Source organism: Perna viridis, chromosome 2 (genome assembly GCF_037379345.1).
Source record: "Perna viridis isolate PV_CMFRI_1.1 ecotype Kerala chromosome 2, ASM3737934v1, whole genome shotgun sequence".
Taxonomy (NCBI): Eukaryota; Metazoa; Mollusca; class Bivalvia; order Mytilida; family Mytilidae; genus Perna; species Perna viridis.
The window spans coordinates 8,908,780-8,928,729 of NC_142446.1; the positions used below are offsets into that span (position 1 = coordinate 8,908,780).

A 19,950-nucleotide genomic window follows, 5' to 3' on the forward strand; every position below is an offset into this window, starting at 1 on the left:
GTATAATTATTGTATAGAAAGTATCAAATCATCATGGTCTGTATTTCACTTTAAATACTTCAATTTTGTAGCATGACAGCAGAAAGTCTGTAAAAAACTCAGCTGGACTTGAAAGGCAAGAAAACAAATAAGTTTGGAAAGTGTTAAAATTCTTACTCATAGAGATTTGGAGCATGTACTCCTGGTAACTGGATTGGGGTAGCCTTTACTTCAGAGGTTGTCAAATCAACTGTGATTTGATAACGGGTATATTGTAGGTTAATTTGAAAATTGGACTAAAATGAAAACACTATAAGTACTGTTAGAATCAACATATCAAAGTACTGTCAGAATCAACAGATCAAAGAACTGCAAGAATAAACATATCAAAATATTGTCAGAATCAACATATCAAAGAACTCAAACTCAAAATATCCAACTTTTGTTGAAAACAAATAAAGTTTAGTTTTGGACCCTGACTGTGGACCTTGACTGGGACAGCTTGAAAAAAATGCTGAAAATAAAATTTCAATTACAAGGTAATTGGCAGCATATTTAAGAACCCAAAGATTTAAAATTACACCCAACTGATATAAGACATAAGCAATAATAAAAAGTATAAAAGAAGTCTTGTTTGATCCTGAATTCCTTATCTCTATCACCTCCAAAACCAGTCCCTACCTTCCTTTAGTGGTATGGAACCTTGCAGTACAATATCATAGAGATCCATATCCTCATGTTGTTGTCCAAAATTAAATATTTACAGACAACAACATGTTTGTTTGTTGGGGTTTAACGTCCGAGCAGCAATATTTCAGCTATATTCAGACGATGAACATGAAATTGATGATGAAATGAACATGAAATGATGATGAAAAGAAAAAGGGATGGAACACAAGGACAATGGGGTCGACAAACTTTGACTGCCACTGGAAATAGGGAGAGGTGGTAGGGTCGGACAATTTAGCCTCCTGTGGCGGAGCCCTATGGTTCCTACTCCGGGAGAATACCACAGTAGGGTTCTTTAACGTGCGAGGAACGTGGCATCTTTCCCAACACGATGCACCACTATGGTTTGCGGTCAGGTTTTCCGTATTATAGCCTGACAACCCCAGCATGTAACACGCCAGGGGTACCCCATTCCACCAACTGGGGCACACATCCCAGTTGCTCTGTGGGCAAAGCGCCCTAGCCCCTGGCTAGGGTTCTGAGCACTATTTAGTCGCCTTTTACGACAAGCTTAGCTCTGCTGCAGGCCTATTCTTCTAACACCCGGACCTGCACGGGGCGACAACAACAACAAGGATGACAACTTCTCCAAAACATCATATTGTATCTAACCTTTCATGGTTGGTTAAATCTATTACATACATAACAGACACAGTGTAATGCACAAAACTGGTTGAAAACATTATTATGTATAAATGTTGATTACATCTTTTTATGGTATGAACACTAATAAATGTGGAGCCTTTGTTTATACAAACCACTGAAGAACACTAATATTACCCCTTTTTTTCATACTAACCTCAACCGAGGAGTACTTCCACAAATGTGGAGCCTTTAAAGCAAGTTTGTTGAGATGTTTTAGAGCGACAAGTCTGACACTCTGACGAGGATCATCTGTAACATGTGTGATTAGCAAGTCAACTTGAGGCTGAATATCTACCAGTGATTGGCTGGCAAGTTTAGTCATTGTCTGTAATGTTTCTGCAACAAATTTCTGTGATGGGAAACTGGATAGTAGCTCTATACAAACCTGTCTAGCCTACAAACATAGAATACCATTTATAGTTCATACCATACTTAGTTTAAACATATTTATTCAGAAGAAAAAAAACAAGTACAATTAAAGTATTTCAATATAACAATACATAACAGAAAGGATGTGGTAGCAAGTGTCATCGGCAGTTTTATACTGACATTTTACGTATACATTCATACCATACTTATTGTTGTTAAAACTTTTAAAATTGATTTTATAGGTATTTTCAGCTGTTGACAATATTAACTCGGTATCAGTCACCATTTTTAAAATGGTCATAAATGTGGCTGTAACCTAAACAATGTCAAATTTTTATTATTATTAATACATGTATCTAGGTACTTAAGGCTGCATTTAACAATAATAAGCAATTCAGTTGACAACATGCATTTCAATTTAAAAAAATATAAAAATGTAAATTTTTATTTTTTTAGACTTTTGTGTAGTAAAATTGACATTGTGAATGGCAGTTGAATTTTCGAACAAATCTATTATGATGAAAGTAAAACAAACAAAAATAACCATCTTTAGTACACCATTGTGTCAAAAACTATTATCATCAATAGAAATGAAGTCATTGTAGCTCATATTATATAAAGTATAATCTATGAAGGTAGTTCTTATAACACTTGTTTTCAATGCAGGTTTTCTACAACAACATAGTTAATTTCACTTCAAAGTTGAAATATGCTACAGGTATCTGTTAGGTGAAAATTTAGTTTAGCAATTTTATTGAAAATGCAGCATGAAAAAGAAAATGAATTGAATAAAATAAAAAAAAATCATTCAGTTTTATGCTTTTTATCCGACTACTTCTAAAAAAGGAAGCTGTATCATCCATGTTTGATTACAATACAACTAAACTATGATTTGTTTAAACTTAAAAGATAAGTTAAATCAATGAGGTAGTAGACTATATATAATCAATCAAAACAAACAAAAACAATATATGCTAAATAGATAGGAATTTTATTGCCAAAACTTAATATGAAGTAACTGCTAGTTTTGTAAGGTAAGATCATCCTCAATATATAACTTATTACCTTAGATGATGTTTGTACATCATGGTACATATGTTGAAGTATAGGTATTAGATGTAACTTAAGGTCCACTGGGGTTGCTATGTCCTGTATCATCTCAGATAGTTTGTTACATATGCTGGCTGCAAACGAACTGCAACATACATTAGAAATTCATGCAAAAAATAGATTTCCATTTTATCTGTTAAATTTGTGCAATAATTGGTACTGTTTATCTACTTGTAACAATGGTAACATATTATCAATTATAACTTTCAAAATTTGGTCACATTTAATCCAAGACCTCAATAATATTCTATACAGGAATTTTCCTACAGGTCACATTTTATCCAAGCATAATCTTAATATTCCATAGAGGAATGATCCTACAGGTCACATCTTAACCTAGCATGACCTGAATAATATTCCATAGAGGAATGATCCTACAGGTCACATCCTAACCCAGCATGACCTGAATAACATTCCATAGAGGAATGTTCCTAATGGCCACATCTTATCCAAGCATGACCTGAATAATATTCCATAAAGGAGTGATCCTACAGGTCACATCTTAACCCAGCATGACCTGAATAATATTCCATAGAGGAATGATTCTACAGGTCACATCTTAACCCAGCATGACCTCAATAATATTCCATACAGGAATGCTCCTACAGGTCTCATCTTATCCAAGCATGACCTCAATAATATTCCATACAATAATGTTCCTACAGGTCTCATCTTATCCAAGCATGACCTGAAAAATATTCCATACAGGAATGTTCCTACAGGTCTCATCTTATCCAAGCACGATCCACATAATATTAACCAGTGTCGATTAGGCTCTAATGTTGTGAAGTTAAAAATCGTCAAAATGAATAAAAAGTCCATTTAATTTTGGGGGTAACTACAATACTGCCAAGTCAGAAACAGCCTTAGGAAAAACAAAGCTAAATTTTAGGTGCATGACTAGCTTTGTATCAAATATTTGTATAGTGCTTGAGATTTAAAGCAATATTAGCATTATCTGAAAATTTAAATTCAATATGCACAACTCCATTAGAAGATAAAAAAAGAAGTATACATATAATGTAACTGTAGTTTTAAATTTATGATTTATAATGATTTATGTCTATGATGTTATGCATAGCATTCACATAAATCTTCTACAGATAAACAGACAGTCATTGGGATCATTACAGGGCACCTGCCACTTTTCACTGTGAAGCCCTAATTATGAATACTTATATAGTTTTTCTTAGTTCTCTGAAAATGCTTGAATACAATTGAAAGAAACCAAACAGATATTTCAATGAAAACTTTGAATTAATGAACTGAACAAACTACAGGTAGATGTGTTTTAATTCATGACATTTCACATACATGCATTTCTGTCAGAGAAATCAAAGTATCTCTTTATCCATTCAGTTAGTTTGATCCAACACAAAATCCAATGTAAACTAGGTAGAATTTTATAGTAATTGAATGCAGACTAGGTTTTACCAATATCAAGTTTTCAATAAATAAATCTTTATTCAAATATGTACCTTGATTGTTCAGAAAACTTTTCTGCTGCAAAAACAGCAGCATCAACTTCAATTGCATCATGAGAATCTAAACTTCTGACAATACTGTGATGAACATTTTTCCTATGTGGGATAATGCTGGCAAGATTGGCCAAGGTCCTACAATGCAAAATGAAAAGTATCAATTACAGGATTCACTCACCCAGTCAACAAAAATCTAAATTTTCATCTATCATGGCTCATATAAAGAACAGCTATCCAACTTGAATCCTAACATACTTTTGTCATAAGGACCAATCATGGTTTACAAGCTACATGTATTAGCTAAAAACTATCAGCTTCAGTATTTTAAAGGCAATTACTTTAATAAGGTGTTACACATATTGGTTCCTTCATGGACTTTTGTAATAAGAATAAGAACACCAACTGAAAGTTTCTCTCAATTATAGGATACTAACCACAAAGAAATAATCATTTTTGGCCTTTTAAGGGCAAAAACTCAAATAAAGTCTTCAAGCAATTTTCTCTCCCATAATGATTTTGGTAAGCCTAGTCATAAGAATCATTTCAACAGCTGAAAGTTTCTTCCAATCTATTACATTTTTATAGTAATATCAACAACAAAAAACTATAAAAAATTGTGATTTTTTTGCCCGTCAAGTGCAATAACTCTAATAAGGAATTGTCATACACTTTCAACCTAATGCAGACTTTTAGCAAACTTTACAATCTAAAGAGGGTAAAGTCACATTTATTTTCCAGTTTTTGAGATATATGTAGAAATTGGTGACCTGCTGTCTAAAAATAGTCACAGCTGCAATGTTTTTGCTAGATCTATATTATCAACACAATTTTAAAAAAATGAAACCCAAGGATACTGGTGACCAAATTTGATAACAACCCAGTTGTTTCAGAGGAGAAGTCTATTTAAGTGACAGACGACAGACACAAAGTGATAACAAAGACTTTCAGTACCGGTAAACTAACATAAACAAGACTGGCCAAAGTACTCCAATGCAATAACAAAAATCAACAAGAATTTTAAGTCCTTTAAAAAAATGAAGATGGCAACATTGGCATAAGTCGTTTAAAAAAATGCAGATGGCAACATTGGCATAAGTCCTTTAAAAAAATGAAGATGGCAACATTGACATAATAAGTCCTTTAAAAAAAATGAAGACGGCAACATTGGCATAAGTCCTTTCATACAAACACAAACACAAAAGTACTAGAAATATTGTTTTTATACCTTAATTTTACAAAATGGGCATTAATGGAACATGATACCCGCCATGTAATGGTGCAAAAAGGGGGATGGCAAAATGTTTAAAATGGCTTAACTCGAAAACTACATTTTGGATTTTGCTGAAAATCTAACTTAACCTGTATTTTATGGTATTGCCTGTGTTAAGTTTCCAAAATATTCATTGATCTGTTTTCTACTATAGTTATCATCTGGAAACAGTATATGGATGGACAAACAGGCAGGCAATTTTTTTAGGATATAACATCATGCCTCACCACCAGGTGTAGTGGGGTATAATAATGAGATATTGCTGGAAAATATCATATAATCATGATTATTGAAGAATTGAATTTGTGGGTGATTTAGGCAAACAGAAAATGAATGTATTTTACCAATGAAACACAAAATGTCAGATAAAGTAATACATAATTTAGTTTTACAACTTCATGATGTCTAAAGAATTATTCAACAAACCTGAGAGCTAAGGCTCTTGCTGTACAGTCATTGCTATGTATCACTGAGAAAATCTTTCTGACAAATTCATCAATATTCAGAATCTTCTCCAAGTGTTTTTTACTTTGTTCTGACACTTGCAAAATGCACCATCGTAAAAAGTTGTTCCTGCAAAATAATTTAAATTTGTAAGACTATCTTTATGAATAAATTATTCCCCAGTAATAACAGCTGAACAAAAAAAGGAGAGGTAGACTAGTAAATGTCACCACTCCAGATATAGGTGGGACTATATGATGTCACCACTTCAGATATAGGTGGGACTATATAATGTCACCACTCCATTTATCATTGACTAACAGCAGAAATACTCATAATCCTAAAGGACTATTTAACATTGACTAACAGCAGAAATACTCATAATCCTAAAGGACTATTTAACATTGACTAACAGCAGATATACTCATAAGTCTAAGGGACTATTTATCATTAACTAACTGATATATGTAGATATCTGGGTTCTGATAATGCATATGACCTAAATAGTCAATCGTAACGAGCCCGGTGTCTGAATCAAAAATTGGGTAATATTACATAAATTCAATGCTATCCGATCATCTTTTAATGTAGGGGTAAACTTCCCATTCTCATACAAGCAAAAAAAAAACAACATAGACATGTGTATGATATTTTTAAAAGAGGCGCATATACCAATATGAAGTACTGAAATTACGAGTGCAAGAAGTCGCTAACAATATTAGGGCCTTAAAAATATGTCATAAGACATCTGAAAACCATATTATGCTAAACATATACATGTGATAATACTCACCCATTCCTAAAGATATCAGCAAGCCTTAAGAATGCAGTGTTAATCAAAATAGGGAATGGATACTTCTCAAATAAACCTGGAAATCTGACTATTGTTTCACACTGGACACCAATCTTAGGGGATCTCAAGCCTGTCAATAAAGACATATCAAACCCTGACCTTTTATTTAATTCAGTTTTGGTTAATGTTATTTAATTGAATTACATGTAGGGAAGTTAATCTACCTGCAGACATGTTGTGCAATGAGTTAGCCACAGAAAGCATGATCTATAACTGATTAGTGTTTAGATGTGTGATGAGTGAGGATTTATGCAATGTATATATTGCTGCTTGTTTACAATGTATATGTGAAATACATGCACATGATTAAGAAATCTATCACAATAGAATGGGTAATCACATCCAATAATGAAGACAATTTAATACATAAAATAGTATTAATAGTCTAACATTTGGACATAGAACACCTGAGTTAAAATAAAAAATACACATAGGGTGATTTGAGCGCCATCATCCTAAGACATTTGAGTGCTGAATTACCTGCACTTTGAGCTTAATTTACCTATGATTCTTACTTGAATTCACAAAGATATCAATTTATTAACATGCTTCAGGTACATACAAAATTGTAAGGTTGATGACAATATTGCTAATGGCCATTAAAAATTGAGTCAAACCTAAAACCTGAAAACATCAGCAGTGTTACAAAGATTATTTGTAGAGAAAGATGTTAATCCACCCAGCATTTTCAAAATCCAGAAAGGAAACACACAAATCATTGACAAAGGTGAATATCAAGACCATTATAAAACCTTGTATTGGCTAATGATGATCAACTAGATAAATCACAGGTGTTCCTATATGCGTGTGACCAATCTTTATGTTTTGAACTATCTATATTATAAATTCTACATTTCTTTTATTAAGAATATCTTGCTTGAAATCCTATTTCCACCCTGTTGAGAGTATGGGTAACATACATCTTTGTATTTCTGGTGAACAGAAGAGGTACTCTTTCATCCTTCCTATCTTATTTGATTTTTTGCTTAAATGTCCTATGCTAATTTTTATATCCGAAGATTTTGTCACTGAAACACCCTTTTCTCCTTGTTCTAATGTACTATCATTTTACTCAAATGCCCTTTGCACAAAGAAGTACAAAAATATGTATCAGATATACGATTATTACATGTGTCTTTCTAATTTCTTGGAAGGCTCCCAAAATTTTTGTCCCACCCCATTGCCTTCTTCATATTAGGCCCTATTCTATTCTATTTTTGACAGTGAAACCTTATACTGGTCAAGAAGAAATGTTGTGCCAGCTTATGGGTAATGCCTTCTTCATATTAGATGAATATCCAGGCTGCGAGTATAGAAACAAAATATTTATTGCTGTTTTGAATTTTTATCAAAGGCTTACCATTTTGACAAACGGAGTGGGTAGGATCTAATATGTGTAACCCATACCCATACCAGTACCAACTTTTCCCCGTACCCAAATATTGTTTTGATAAAATGTTCATTCTTATGGTATGTTAAGAACTGAAAAGTGCATGAGATATGGAAATTCATTCATAATCAAGAAAATGATGTACATTTTTTTTTTATATTTTTTGTTTAATCGGTTTTCTGAAGTCAAAAGGTCTATAATGTGTAACCGGAAGTTACCCAACTATTTATTGACTATTTCTTACTTTCCTGTCCAAATTTTACATTTTTCAAAAATTATAAAGAGGTTAAAACTTCACCTTAAGACTCTGGATAAAGTTTTGAAAGATATAATATTGTTTTAAAAAAGAAGTGATTGAATTTGGATTCTGTACCGTACCTAGCGTCAATCCCCGTACCAGCAAAGAATAGATATGATCTTATCCAAAATGAAAAACAAAATCTCATAAACATAGTCTGATTCGATTTTAATTATTGTCAATAAAAATTTTGATAATATTATGACGTTTTAAGGTCAAATATGCAATGAATTAGTACAGATAACAAAAAATACAAGACTTTGATTTTGCGTATGGGAATTTCGGGTTACACATTTTAGACCTTTTGAAAACAGAAAATCCAATAAAATCTATTTTTTTGACAAACATTTCAAAAATCATTAATTTTAGCTTAACCATCATGTCATTTTGTAAATGTGTACCAACTTTCAGCTGGAAATATCATGCAATAATGAAGAAATTGAAAAAGTAGTATTTGGATACAGGGAAAAGTTGGAATGGGTATGGGTAGGGGTTACACATTTAAGAAAGAAAGAATATCATTTAGCTAGATCCTTTAATCTCAATTTTCGCTATAAAGATGACGTATTATCTTTAAACAATCTTAATTTCAGGGATTTGATACATTGCATCTACCACAAAGAACTTGAGATAAATGATATTACAGATAATTCAGCCTCACATCTTGACGTACACTTAGAAATCGATGGTAAGGGATAGCTATTGACCAAACTTTACGACAAACATGAAGACTTTCATTCAGAATTGGCAACCTTCCTTTCAACTGTGGCAATATCCCTTCAGCACCTGCATATGAAGTGTTCATATCACAACTCGCGTTATGCCAGAGCTTGCCAAACCTACACAGACTTTTTGTATTGGGCTAGACTTCTATAAAGTAGACCTCTGGAACAGGGTTATGTTGCGACAAGATTGAAGTCATCACTACAGAAGTTTTATGGTCGTCATCATGAACTCGTGGTACGTTTTGGTGTATCCATTTGTGCCATGAAAACTGATTTGTTCAAAATGTAACAGTTTTCCTTTCCTTTTTCATCTACCCCGGACTTGACTTTTTATAAGCAACTCAGAAGGTGTTTCCAGAAAAGCAGAGGACGCTTACCCTACTGGTGCACCTGGTCCAAGCTCCCAGGTTTTAGTGGAGTCAAATTTGCTCATTTGCTTTTGTTACTTTGTATTATTTTAGTTACTTTAAGTTTTTTGTTGTGTATGTCTGTTTTCCATGTCTGGTCTTTGTCCCTAGATTACATTCCTTTCATTACCGCTAGAACCTTGGTTCCCTTGATTACTCTTAGACCATACCAACGGAGTGGGGTTAACACAGATTGAATTAAACTTGACTCTTGAGTCTTCTCTCAATTTTTATCGTGCTCCGAATGACGGGAAAATCTACCTGTTCAGAATTGGTGTAATTATAACGAATTACCTTTATCCAAATCAGAAAATGCCAAATTTGCATCTTGCTCCTGTTCTGTTGAAATGTTTTCATATCCATACGAGTTTTGACTGGGCGCCGCCATTTATTATTGAGTTCGATTTCAAAACTAAATTAATGCTATCAAACCCGGGTTGTTACCTATTTTGTAATGTATTTTTACTCACCAAGAGAGAAACTCGCGATAAGAATGTGTACATTTTCCCAAGCAAAGACGTTTATACATTTGAATCGTATTATATACATTTTTTTTTTAAATTTAATTGATAAAGGAATCGTGATCAGAATTGACAAAAACCATCGGAACATGTTTTTCATGAACTTAGCTATAATGGATAAATAATATGGGGGAACAAGCAAAACAGTTTCTAGCACTTTTAAATGGGATTACAAGACGAATATACCATGGAGAAGAAGAGTTATCAGACGATTTTCTTGCAAATCAAATTTACCCAGATAATCCCAAAGAAGAATCCAGTGCTTTGATTTCCAAAGCTACGATGTTGCTAAAGGTACATGTATAGCAGACACGCCCACTTTTGGCGTTTTGCTGTCGCCCTACTACGATTCGCCCTAATACGGTTAAGTGCTGACTTCATAGCTTCTTGTGCAGTCTGTAGATGAAAAAATGTAAATTGATTGCTATAGCACTGGTGATGGAAACTATTTTACTTGGTATAAGAATAGAATAGGATATTTTATTTTTTTCTAAATTACAGGGACCATAAAGATCATACAAATCAAATACAATGACACATTACACAATAGTATTCATATATCACTGTGGTATTCAGTGCTGGATATATTTTTTTGTTTTGACCACCAAGATATAGGGCATTTTAAGAGATTCAGTGGTGGTCAAAACAAGCCATAACAAACACTTTGCTATCAAATAGATGACTTTCACATTCACTTCCATTCCGTTTGTTTGTTTGTTTGTTTGTTGGGGTTTAACGTCTGAGCAGCAATATTTCAGCTATATTCAGACGATGAACATGAAATTGATGATAATATGAACATGAAATGATGATGAAATGAAAAAGGAATGGGACACAAGGACAATGGGGTCGACAAATTTTGATTGCCACTGGAAATAGGGAGAGGTGGGTAGAGTCGGGCAATTTAGCCTCCTGTGGCGGAGCCCTATGGTTCCAACTCCGGGAGAATACCACAGTAGGGTTCTTTAACGTGTGAGGAACGTGGCATCTTTCCCAACACGATGCACCACTATGGTTTGTGGTCAGGTTTTCCGTATTATAGCCTGACAACCCCAGCATGTAAGAAGCCAGGGGTACCCCATTCCACCACCTGGGGCACACATCCCAGTTGCTCTGTGGGCAGAGCGCCCTATCCCCTGGCTAGGATTCTGAGCACTATTTAGTCGCCTTTTACGACAAGCTTAGCGCTGCTGCAGGCCTATTCTTTTAACACCCGGACCTGCACGTGGCCACTTCCATTCCGGAAAATGTCTTCAATTACATGTATATTTAGGTCAACTGGGGTCAGCAGGCGTAAGGATGGGTGACATTGCAATGGGTGCCAAACAACAGAAACTTGATTCAATTACTCATGCTATCAGGAATTTAAAAAGTTTACATATTTTATAGAAGCATTTCTGATATTTTAATGTTCGGAGACATATTTCCACATAACTATTGCTGTTCTTGTAGATTTAAAATCGTATATCCTTATTTGTTTTCATTTTTTGAATATCTGGCAGTTTCAATTCTTAATGAGTGAACACTGATCTTTATATGTAGACTGCCCTTTTTTAAATCATTGATATCTTAATATTTTACTTTTTGAAAACAATCTTTAAGTGAAAAGTAGGCAACAATTTGCCTTTGTCATTGTTCATTGTTTGATATTTGAGATGACTCCAGTATTTAAGAAAACTGTCACACAATTTATTTTTCACTAACTTACATAAAGTACCAAGTTTCTGATTAAAATTTGGTAATTTAATTTCTTTTTATATAAAATCTATACAAAATGTACTGGAAAACCATGTGCAAAGGGGATGACCATTAGATACTTTGGGGGGGACCTGGCAGATTTTGAAAATAAATAATCTGTCTCCGATTATTTAGGAAATAAATAATCTAGCCTCATCATACCAGAAAATAAATAGTCTAACTTGGAAAATTGCTAGAAAATAAATATTCTGACCTTGGCTAGTGAATTGAAAATAAATATTCTGATCTTGGCTAGTAAATTGAAAATAAGTATTCTGACCTCCACAAAACCTTTTAAATAAATTTGGCTTGCTACACTCACCATAGTTTCATAAATTAGAAAAGTATACATGTTTAAATACTCCACAAGTTTTATACAACATCTTAATAGTATCCAGTGGCAATATTAAATACATGTACATGTACATAAATGACTTTACTGTCAAAAAGCCAAGAATTTTGTGACTCAGTTATTTGAGTGTCTAACTCTTCCTGGGACAGCATGTGTGAACAAACTTAACAAATGTAGGTATCATCATGTAGCCCAATGTCTCAACTTTACAATGGTTCCAAGAAAGTTGAAGTAACACTTAGGGTTTTTGGGTAAAATGAAAAAAAAAAGTTACCCCTACCCCACCGCAAAATCGCTCAAATTTACATATTTTTCCATTTCAAAACCCCTAGAGTATTTATGCTTCAGTAAAAAATGGCTAATTTTGTACTTGGAAAAGTTCAAATATTTATTGCTAAAAAACTATATTAAGGTACAATATCACATAAAAGTTTGTTTAAACTACAGTATTCTGAAAAAAAAAAATGACAATAATGGGTGATTAGAAGAAAATCTGAAATTCTAAAAATTCCCATATTTATGATTTTATAGTAATTGTAACCCCAAAAAGAAAATCTAAGGGCCTGAATTGATCAGATATGTTTGGGTAATATTTTTTGAAAATAAGTTTTTCATGGTTTTTATAAGTAGAAAATTAAACTATCCTTCAAATGACACCAAATTTGAGATGTTTTAGTTAAGCAATAACTTGTAGAGTCGAACTTATGTGACTTTTTACGAAAAAAAATCGAAAATTCCCATTTTTTGCATTTTTTGATAAATTCTTACCACAAAAATAGCCAAAACTTATCAAAAGTACCCCAGAAGTATTAATTGTGATAATACTAACAGAAAATACCAAATAAGCCATACTTTACTGAAGCATAAATACTCTAGGGGTTTTGACGTGGAAAAATATGTCAATTTAAGCGATTTTTTGGTGGGGTAGGGGTTCATTTTTTTTCATAATACCCCAAAACCCTAAATGTTACTACCACTTTCTTGGTATTATTGTAAACCTGAGATATTGGGCTACATGATGATATATAGATATATGTCAGTTTATTTCATTTTGTTGAAAGAAGAAGTTCGGAGAATAAAAAAAATGTTAAATATTGAATTTTGGCTTAAAGAGAATATAAAAAGTAGCAAAAAAATACAAAAATGCTTCAGTTTATTTTTTGGGCGACAAAAAGATTCATTAAAGAGAGGTATAATGGTACCTGAAAATCATATTTAGGTTGATGAGTTGGGGTGCATGGAGGGTTATCTCAGCCCATGTTCTACAGTTGAATATTGCAATTGTAGATTTCATTCATTTACTTAGATATGCGAACCTATCCCCGAAAAAGTCACTTGTGACATTTCCCACTAAATTGTAGCACATTTCAGGTCAAGGAATGCCACCTGTCAGATATAGTGGAGAATGTGCCTTGTATAATAGAGAATGAACTTCATTTAATAATGTCTTTAATGAATTTATTAAATTTCTGATTAGTTTATACGCCATAACCTAATTTGGGTCCATTTATGATGAATAATCCGCGAAGCGGATTATGTTTCAGCGTAAACGGACCCAAGTTACGTTATAGCGTATAAACTAATCAGAAATCGAATACATTCATTATATTTTAATACAAAAATTTTTAAAAATGATGTACCCATCACTTTTATTAACACTGAGTAAATAGCAACTTCAATTTTCCCGCCGTGTAGTAATTCTAGTAAACAAATTGGCCGCCATTTTAAAATCAGCAGCAAGACGCTGTCATTTCATCACTGAGAAATGTTCAGTTATTTTCCAAAATTGAAGACTGAGTTATTAAAGAAGGAATTTGACATAAACCTGCGGACATAAAGTTAGTTAATAATTTATTGACACAAAAACGTTTCAACGTTACAATGTGACTGAAAACGTTGTTTCGGATGTTGACAAACAAAAAGTAGTTCCGTAAAAGGTGGGCGTGGCCTAAATAGCAAGTTATTTTATACAACTGAAACAATGTTGATTTTTGCCAACAAACCAATCAAATGGTAGGATTCTCATCAAATTAAAATATTTAATAATAAACATAAAAAGTAACACATTCTTTGATATAGAACCCAGACTAAATATTTTGGTAACCCGGATATTCAAGGTTATGATGAAAATAAATAATCTGGCTGGAAATAAAATTTCTGACCTGAAAAAAATTGTCAGGCCCCACCCCCCTTAAAATCTAATGGTCGTCCCTTAAGACAGATGTAGCTGTTTATTACACATAAAGGCATCATAGATAATCCATCATTCAAACTTTTTTTGTCTATGACATTGAAAGTATAAAATTAGTTTGTTCAACAAAATAGAGTTAGAAATAGTACCTGCCCGTCAGCTCAAGACTGGCTATTTTTTGGCAGGGTTGGCTAGTTTTAGCAAAAATTTATATAGCTATATAGTAAATATATTGAAAAATTGTATTCAGGACTGGCTAGAATTTGACTGAGTAACCTTTTTTGCAGATACTGTCAAGTGAACATATTTGCAGTTTCAAAAAATTATTAGCATCATATAGTGTAAAACATTAATTTCATAGGTATTATTTTTCACTCTTTTCTGTCCATCACGAAAATAGCGAAAATTAGTACATCATGATATTAATATGTTTTCAATTACTGAGTATTAAAAAAAAAGAACTAATTACTAGTGTTAGATATTGGCATCAAAACTACACCTGGCTGTATCACAAGCATTGACTGTCAATTACAGTAAAATGACAAGAATGATATATATATGCAATGCATTTTGTATGTACATGTATTAACTGGCAAGTAACACAATGGTATAAACAGTCAAATCTAACTGTGTCACATTACTTTTTGTTTATATATCATAGATATTGATTAGTTGGTGTCGTAAATATAACTTAACTAGTACTAATAAAGAGCTTCGCAAAGCAAAGCATATTGAATTTATTTTTTATTAGATTCCTCATGAAAATCCCTGTCAGTCTTTTTCAATCAGATATATATCTCTTACAGCTTCTTAATCATAGTGATGGAAGGCAAAGGACTTTGATTAGCATCCTTTAAGCAGAACTTCTTTCGCCTTTGATTGAATTGTAAATTTTGTGCAATATTGTGTCTATTAAAACCACTTGTTGTGCCAAAATGAATTAAGTCACTAATATTTTGTCTGGTGACTGTCACTTGCCCCAAGTGAACAGAGTACATTTTGTGGTCATATCATGCTGCACTCCCTGAAGCTTTTTATTAGCCTAATTTCTTGTCCATTTTGGAATCAAATTAGTGGTAAGGTTGAAACATACACAACTGGGAAATCTGTATGAGTTTTAAGGTATTCTTATTACAGCCCCTTGAAAATGCTAATTAAATCTATGTCATTGATTTTGAAGTCCTAAGGTCAAGAAAAAAGTGTGTTTCCGGTAACATGCTACAAAAAAAAATTGGGTTGGAAGGTAAGTTTTATATTTTATTTTATTTTTCTTTGTTTGTTATGACATCGGTTTCCACCATTCTCAGTGAGCCATGAATTTCCATAATTTTTTCTTGTCTGTTCCAAATCAGTTATGCAAATAAATTTTGTCTACCCAGGTATGCAGTGAAACAGTAAGAAAAAACATTGTTTTGAAGAAAAATCTTTGTTTTTCACAGAATTTGACCTTCACAGTATGTTTTTGACATGTTTTGAACAACCGATTGTGTCTCTACCAATTAAATTGTCTTCAAAGCTGCAAATCATGAAAATTTTCCATCAGCTGTTGAAACCTGTAATTGAAAACAGGGACGGTCGGTCTTTGTCACTTTTTTTTTTTTTTTTTGAAAATTGAATAAAACAAGTACTATCTTTTAAAAAAGATAGTCAGTGAGTAAAATTTTGTTCTTTTTACTTCTAAGTTTCTACATTTCTTGCAAGAAAATAACACATGGCACGCAATTACAAATTTTCGATATTGTTTTTTGAAGGCCACTTGGTTAGCAGTATTTGGCCAATCGGGAAACAGAATTGTGATCAGGTGATTTGGGTTTCCATAGAAGAGCCTCCTTTAAGGTCAAAGGTCAAAGCAAAACTATACCGACTGTGTTGGAAAAAATTAGTGTTGAGCAGTAAAAAAAAAGGGTTTGTCGAGTTACTGGAAACATGGATTTTATTTATATCAGCTTAAGGCAAGTAATCACTTACTTGATCCAACAAGAGACAAGACCTTAGACAAGTGACTTAATATATTTTATGCTTAATCTTTGTTTTATTTGTTCCAGAATATGGTCTCTGCAGATATGGACTTTAATCAGTTGGATGCATTCCTGGTATCACAAACAAAGAGGAGAGAAAATCCAATAACAGAGGATCAAGCTCAAGTACTGCGAAAATTCTGGAAAAACAATAAAAATAAAATTCATGACAGTATTATATCCAAAACAAAGTGGAATAACACATTACAGAATGTACTATGGAGGATTGATTTAAAATCCCAAGCTAGAAATACAGAACAAATGAATGAATCATCTGCAATCATGGAATTCCAAGTCAATTATCCTGAAAAAGTAAGAGAAGTACCTCTAAGCTTCCCTCAAGCTTTCTTCTGTTATCCAAGGATTTTTAATTGATTGTATACACAGTAACAAATTTGTAATTGAAGATTGAATTACAAGTCGTATGATGTGGTCTTCATTACTACTTATATAATTTGTACTTCATTGCATGAAGTGTTTTATTTGTTTTTAAAATCTGCTTTTACTTCATCAAAAATACGAAAAATCTCAAAGCTCCATTCACCAAAAAGTAAACAGATCTTTAAACTATTATAAATAAAGTAAAGTTTGAAGTGAATCAGACAATGTGACATGTTAACAAAAACCACATTTTTCATGAAAAGTATGGAAATATCAATAACTCTAGAAAGAAAATCCTAAACTTCAACAAAAAGTATATAGACTATTAAACTATTGAAACAAACAAGGGTATAAAGTTTGAATTAAATTCCACTAGGCATTTTCAAGATATTGCTCTATGTGTAAAACTTTGCCTTTCCCCACTTTTTAATGAAGACCAATAACTCTATGAAACTTAATTACAATCTAAAACTGAAAATTAAATTTTCTTAAAAAAATGTACACTGACCTTTTGACCATCATAAAGAATTGTGTGAAGTTTAAAGTAAACAAAGCATTATCACATTGCACATTGCAGTGTGACATGTTTGCACTGGGCAGATAGTTATTTGTATAAATATGTCCCATCAATGTTTGAACAGTTTGATTTTTTAACTTTAAAACTGGACTAAGACCGTTTCTGAAAATGTTGTATAGCCATGGTTTAACTTAAAGAGGTTCTAAAAACATTTTGAAAGCATTTCCAACATTTTACAGTGTCTTGGGTACTCAGTTTAACTTATAGTAATCATCAATATATTCCCTTTTTCATCAGTTTTTTGTCGAACACGATAACAAAGCATGATACCTTTGCTTACTTAGTTAATAGGGCATGGTTTGCCAGGGGAGTGAGTCAGGCTCTTTGATAGCCTCTTGTTTCAATAAATGTTAAACTCAGAATTAAAACTGACAAAACCTTTTCCAAATTAGTTTCGATATAAGTATATGTCTCATACTAATTTGCCAAAATGTGTACTATTTTGTTGAAATATGCAAAAAATTTGCAAAAATATGATAAAATTATTACAAAATTAAGCTTAATACACAACATTTAAAAGATGAAATGGAATTAATTGTCTCATTTACAGTTTTTGATATTGCCCTGTGCAGGTCCGGGTGTTAAAAGAATAGGCCTGCAGCAGAGCTAAGCTTGTCGTAAAAGGCAACTAAATAGTGCTCAGAAACCTAGCCGGGGGCTAGGTGCTCTGCCCACAGAGCAACTGGGATGTGTGCCCCAGGTGGTGGAATGGGGTACCCCTGGCATGTTAGATGCTGGAGTTGTCAGGCTATAATACAGAAAACCTGACCGCAAACCATAGTGGTGCACCATGTTGAGGAAAGATGTCACGTTCCTCGTATGTAAAAGAACCCTGCTGTGGTATTCGATAGGAGTAGGAACCTTTGCGCTCCGCCACAGGAGGCTAAATTGCCCGACCTTACCCATCCCCCCTTTTTCTAGTGGCAATTGAAATTTATCGACCCTCTTATCCTTGTGTCCCATCCTTTTTTTTCATTTCATCATCATTTCATGTTCATTTTATCATCCATTTCATGTTCATCGTTTGAATATAGCTGAAACATTGCTGCTCGGACATTAAACCCCCACAAACAAACAAACAAACATTTTTGATATTTGTAATTAATTTATAGCATTTTTACATTTTGTTCTAATATATCTTATTTTCAAATTCAATTAATTTTCCATTTGAATATTAAACCTACCAGAATCTTTTACCTATTTACTTTCTCATAATTATCAACAGTTACAATTCAAATATACAAATGTTGATAATAAAACATAAATCGCATGTGAAAACAATTGTACATATATTGAAATTAATCAAACTTTACAATTAACACAATGTGAAAAATACTAACTCTACTAGCTTAGATTCAAGATTTGTTTTGAAAAGTTATGTTGATATGAAATGATGTGATCTGTTAAGTATAAGCATTATAAATAGAAGGTTCTGTTGGTTTTGAAGCATTGAATCCAAGTATGGCAAATTACTTCAGTACATCTAGAATGAGTTTGACAGAGAAAGTTTGAATTTAAGAGTTTATTTAATAAATATTGCATATACATACATATATGACACCAATAAATTTGGTACAGACTATACACCTTCATTGGTCAGTGAACCCTTTGTCTTTTTTGTTTATATAAATGATTGATCATTGATAATCAGGTGGTTCAAACTAATTAACTTGGGAAGCATGAAGTGGGTGATGTGGAGTCTCGTGTTTAGTTTTTTTTGTATTTTTTTGTTTATTTTTGTTTTGTTTTGTTTTATTTTTTATATACATATATGGTATTCTTTTATTACAGAAATCAGAAGTGGTCAGATTTGAGATGGATGAGGAAAAGTTGGGTGAAGTTTTATCACAAATGAAGAATATAGAAGCAGAAATTAATAAGTTTTGTCAATAAAGATCCTCTTTATAAAAGCTGTTTTCTTTGACAAACAAAAAAAAAAACATCCCAAAATTTGCCCTGGTGAAATTTTCAGCAACTGACATATAAGTATCCAATGAAAAAAGAGGATAAGGTTCTGAATATTTAATGAAAGACTTAATGAATGTCCATAAAAATGATACCATCCGTATTAAAATTGACATTCTTATTAAATATTACATATAAAAGAAATATCCCAAGGGCTCAAACAACAGTGATTAGATGGTACAAGATTGATTCACTTATAGTCAAATTTTTGTCTAAATACCAGAAAAAAAATGCTGCTTTCTGGTCTCTTTTTGGTCTATCATTGATAACTGATTCAAGTCACAACTCCAAAATCAATCTCTGCCTTCCATTTGTGGTATCGGACATTGTGGTGCAATTTCAAAGAGACCCATCTGTCAGGACATCATAAAAATATAACGAGAATAGTTATGGTGAATATGTCGAAGAGACAACAACCCCGCCTGGATAAAAATGTCAACCCAAGGACACCTATTAGTCTTCAATGAACGACGAGGAAACCCTCATACCACAGGGCAAACTGCAGCTG

The 19,950-nt window shown here is 32.8% G+C and overlaps 2 protein-coding genes across 2 annotated transcripts in view; one reads left to right on the forward strand and one right to left on the reverse strand.

The window, feature by feature from the left end:
• LOC148623541 (integrator complex subunit 7-like) overlaps positions 1-10,124 on the reverse strand; it is a 36,356-nt gene extending 26,232 nt beyond the window's left edge. The window contains exons 1-6 of the mRNA XM_088565421.1: positions 9,995-10,124; positions 6,821-6,950; positions 6,010-6,156; positions 4,311-4,448; positions 2,788-2,917; positions 1,508-1,747 (exon numbers count right to left, since the gene is read on the reverse strand). Of these exons, the coding sequence (XP_088421547.1) occupies positions 1,508-1,747; positions 2,788-2,917; positions 4,311-4,448; positions 6,010-6,156; positions 6,821-6,950; positions 9,995-10,088 (879 nt within the window). The 5' untranslated portion in view covers positions 10,089-10,124. The remainder of the gene's footprint in view (positions 1-1,507; positions 1,748-2,787; positions 2,918-4,310; positions 4,449-6,009; positions 6,157-6,820; positions 6,951-9,994) is intronic.
• Positions 10,125-10,310: 186 nt separating this feature from the next.
• Positions 10,311-19,387, forward strand: LOC148623542 (COMM domain-containing protein 1-like). Its single transcript, XM_088565422.1, has 3 exons — positions 10,311-10,515; positions 16,547-16,831; positions 19,269-19,387. The coding sequence occupies exons 1-3, from the start codon at positions 10,348-10,350 to the stop codon at positions 19,368-19,370; spliced, it is 555 nt and encodes a 184-aa protein (XP_088421548.1). The 5' UTR covers positions 10,311-10,347; the 3' UTR covers positions 19,371-19,387.
• Positions 19,388-19,950: the final 563 nt, after the last annotated feature.

What these genes read in the sequence shown, in the direction of transcription:
- LOC148623542 (XM_088565422.1), top strand. Translation starts at nt 10,348, where the DNA reads ATGGGGGAACAAGCAAAACAGTTTCTAGCACTTTTAAATGGGATTACA. An exon ending in AAGCTACGATGTTGCTAAAG is followed by an intron (nt 10,516 to 16,546) that starts GTACATGTATAG and finishes TATTTGTTCCAG; the next exon opens with AATATGGTCTCTGCAGATAT. An exon ending in AAGTCAATTATCCTGAAAAA is followed by an intron (nt 16,832 to 19,268) that starts GTAAGAGAAGTA and finishes CTTTTATTACAG; the next exon opens with AAATCAGAAGTGGTCAGATT.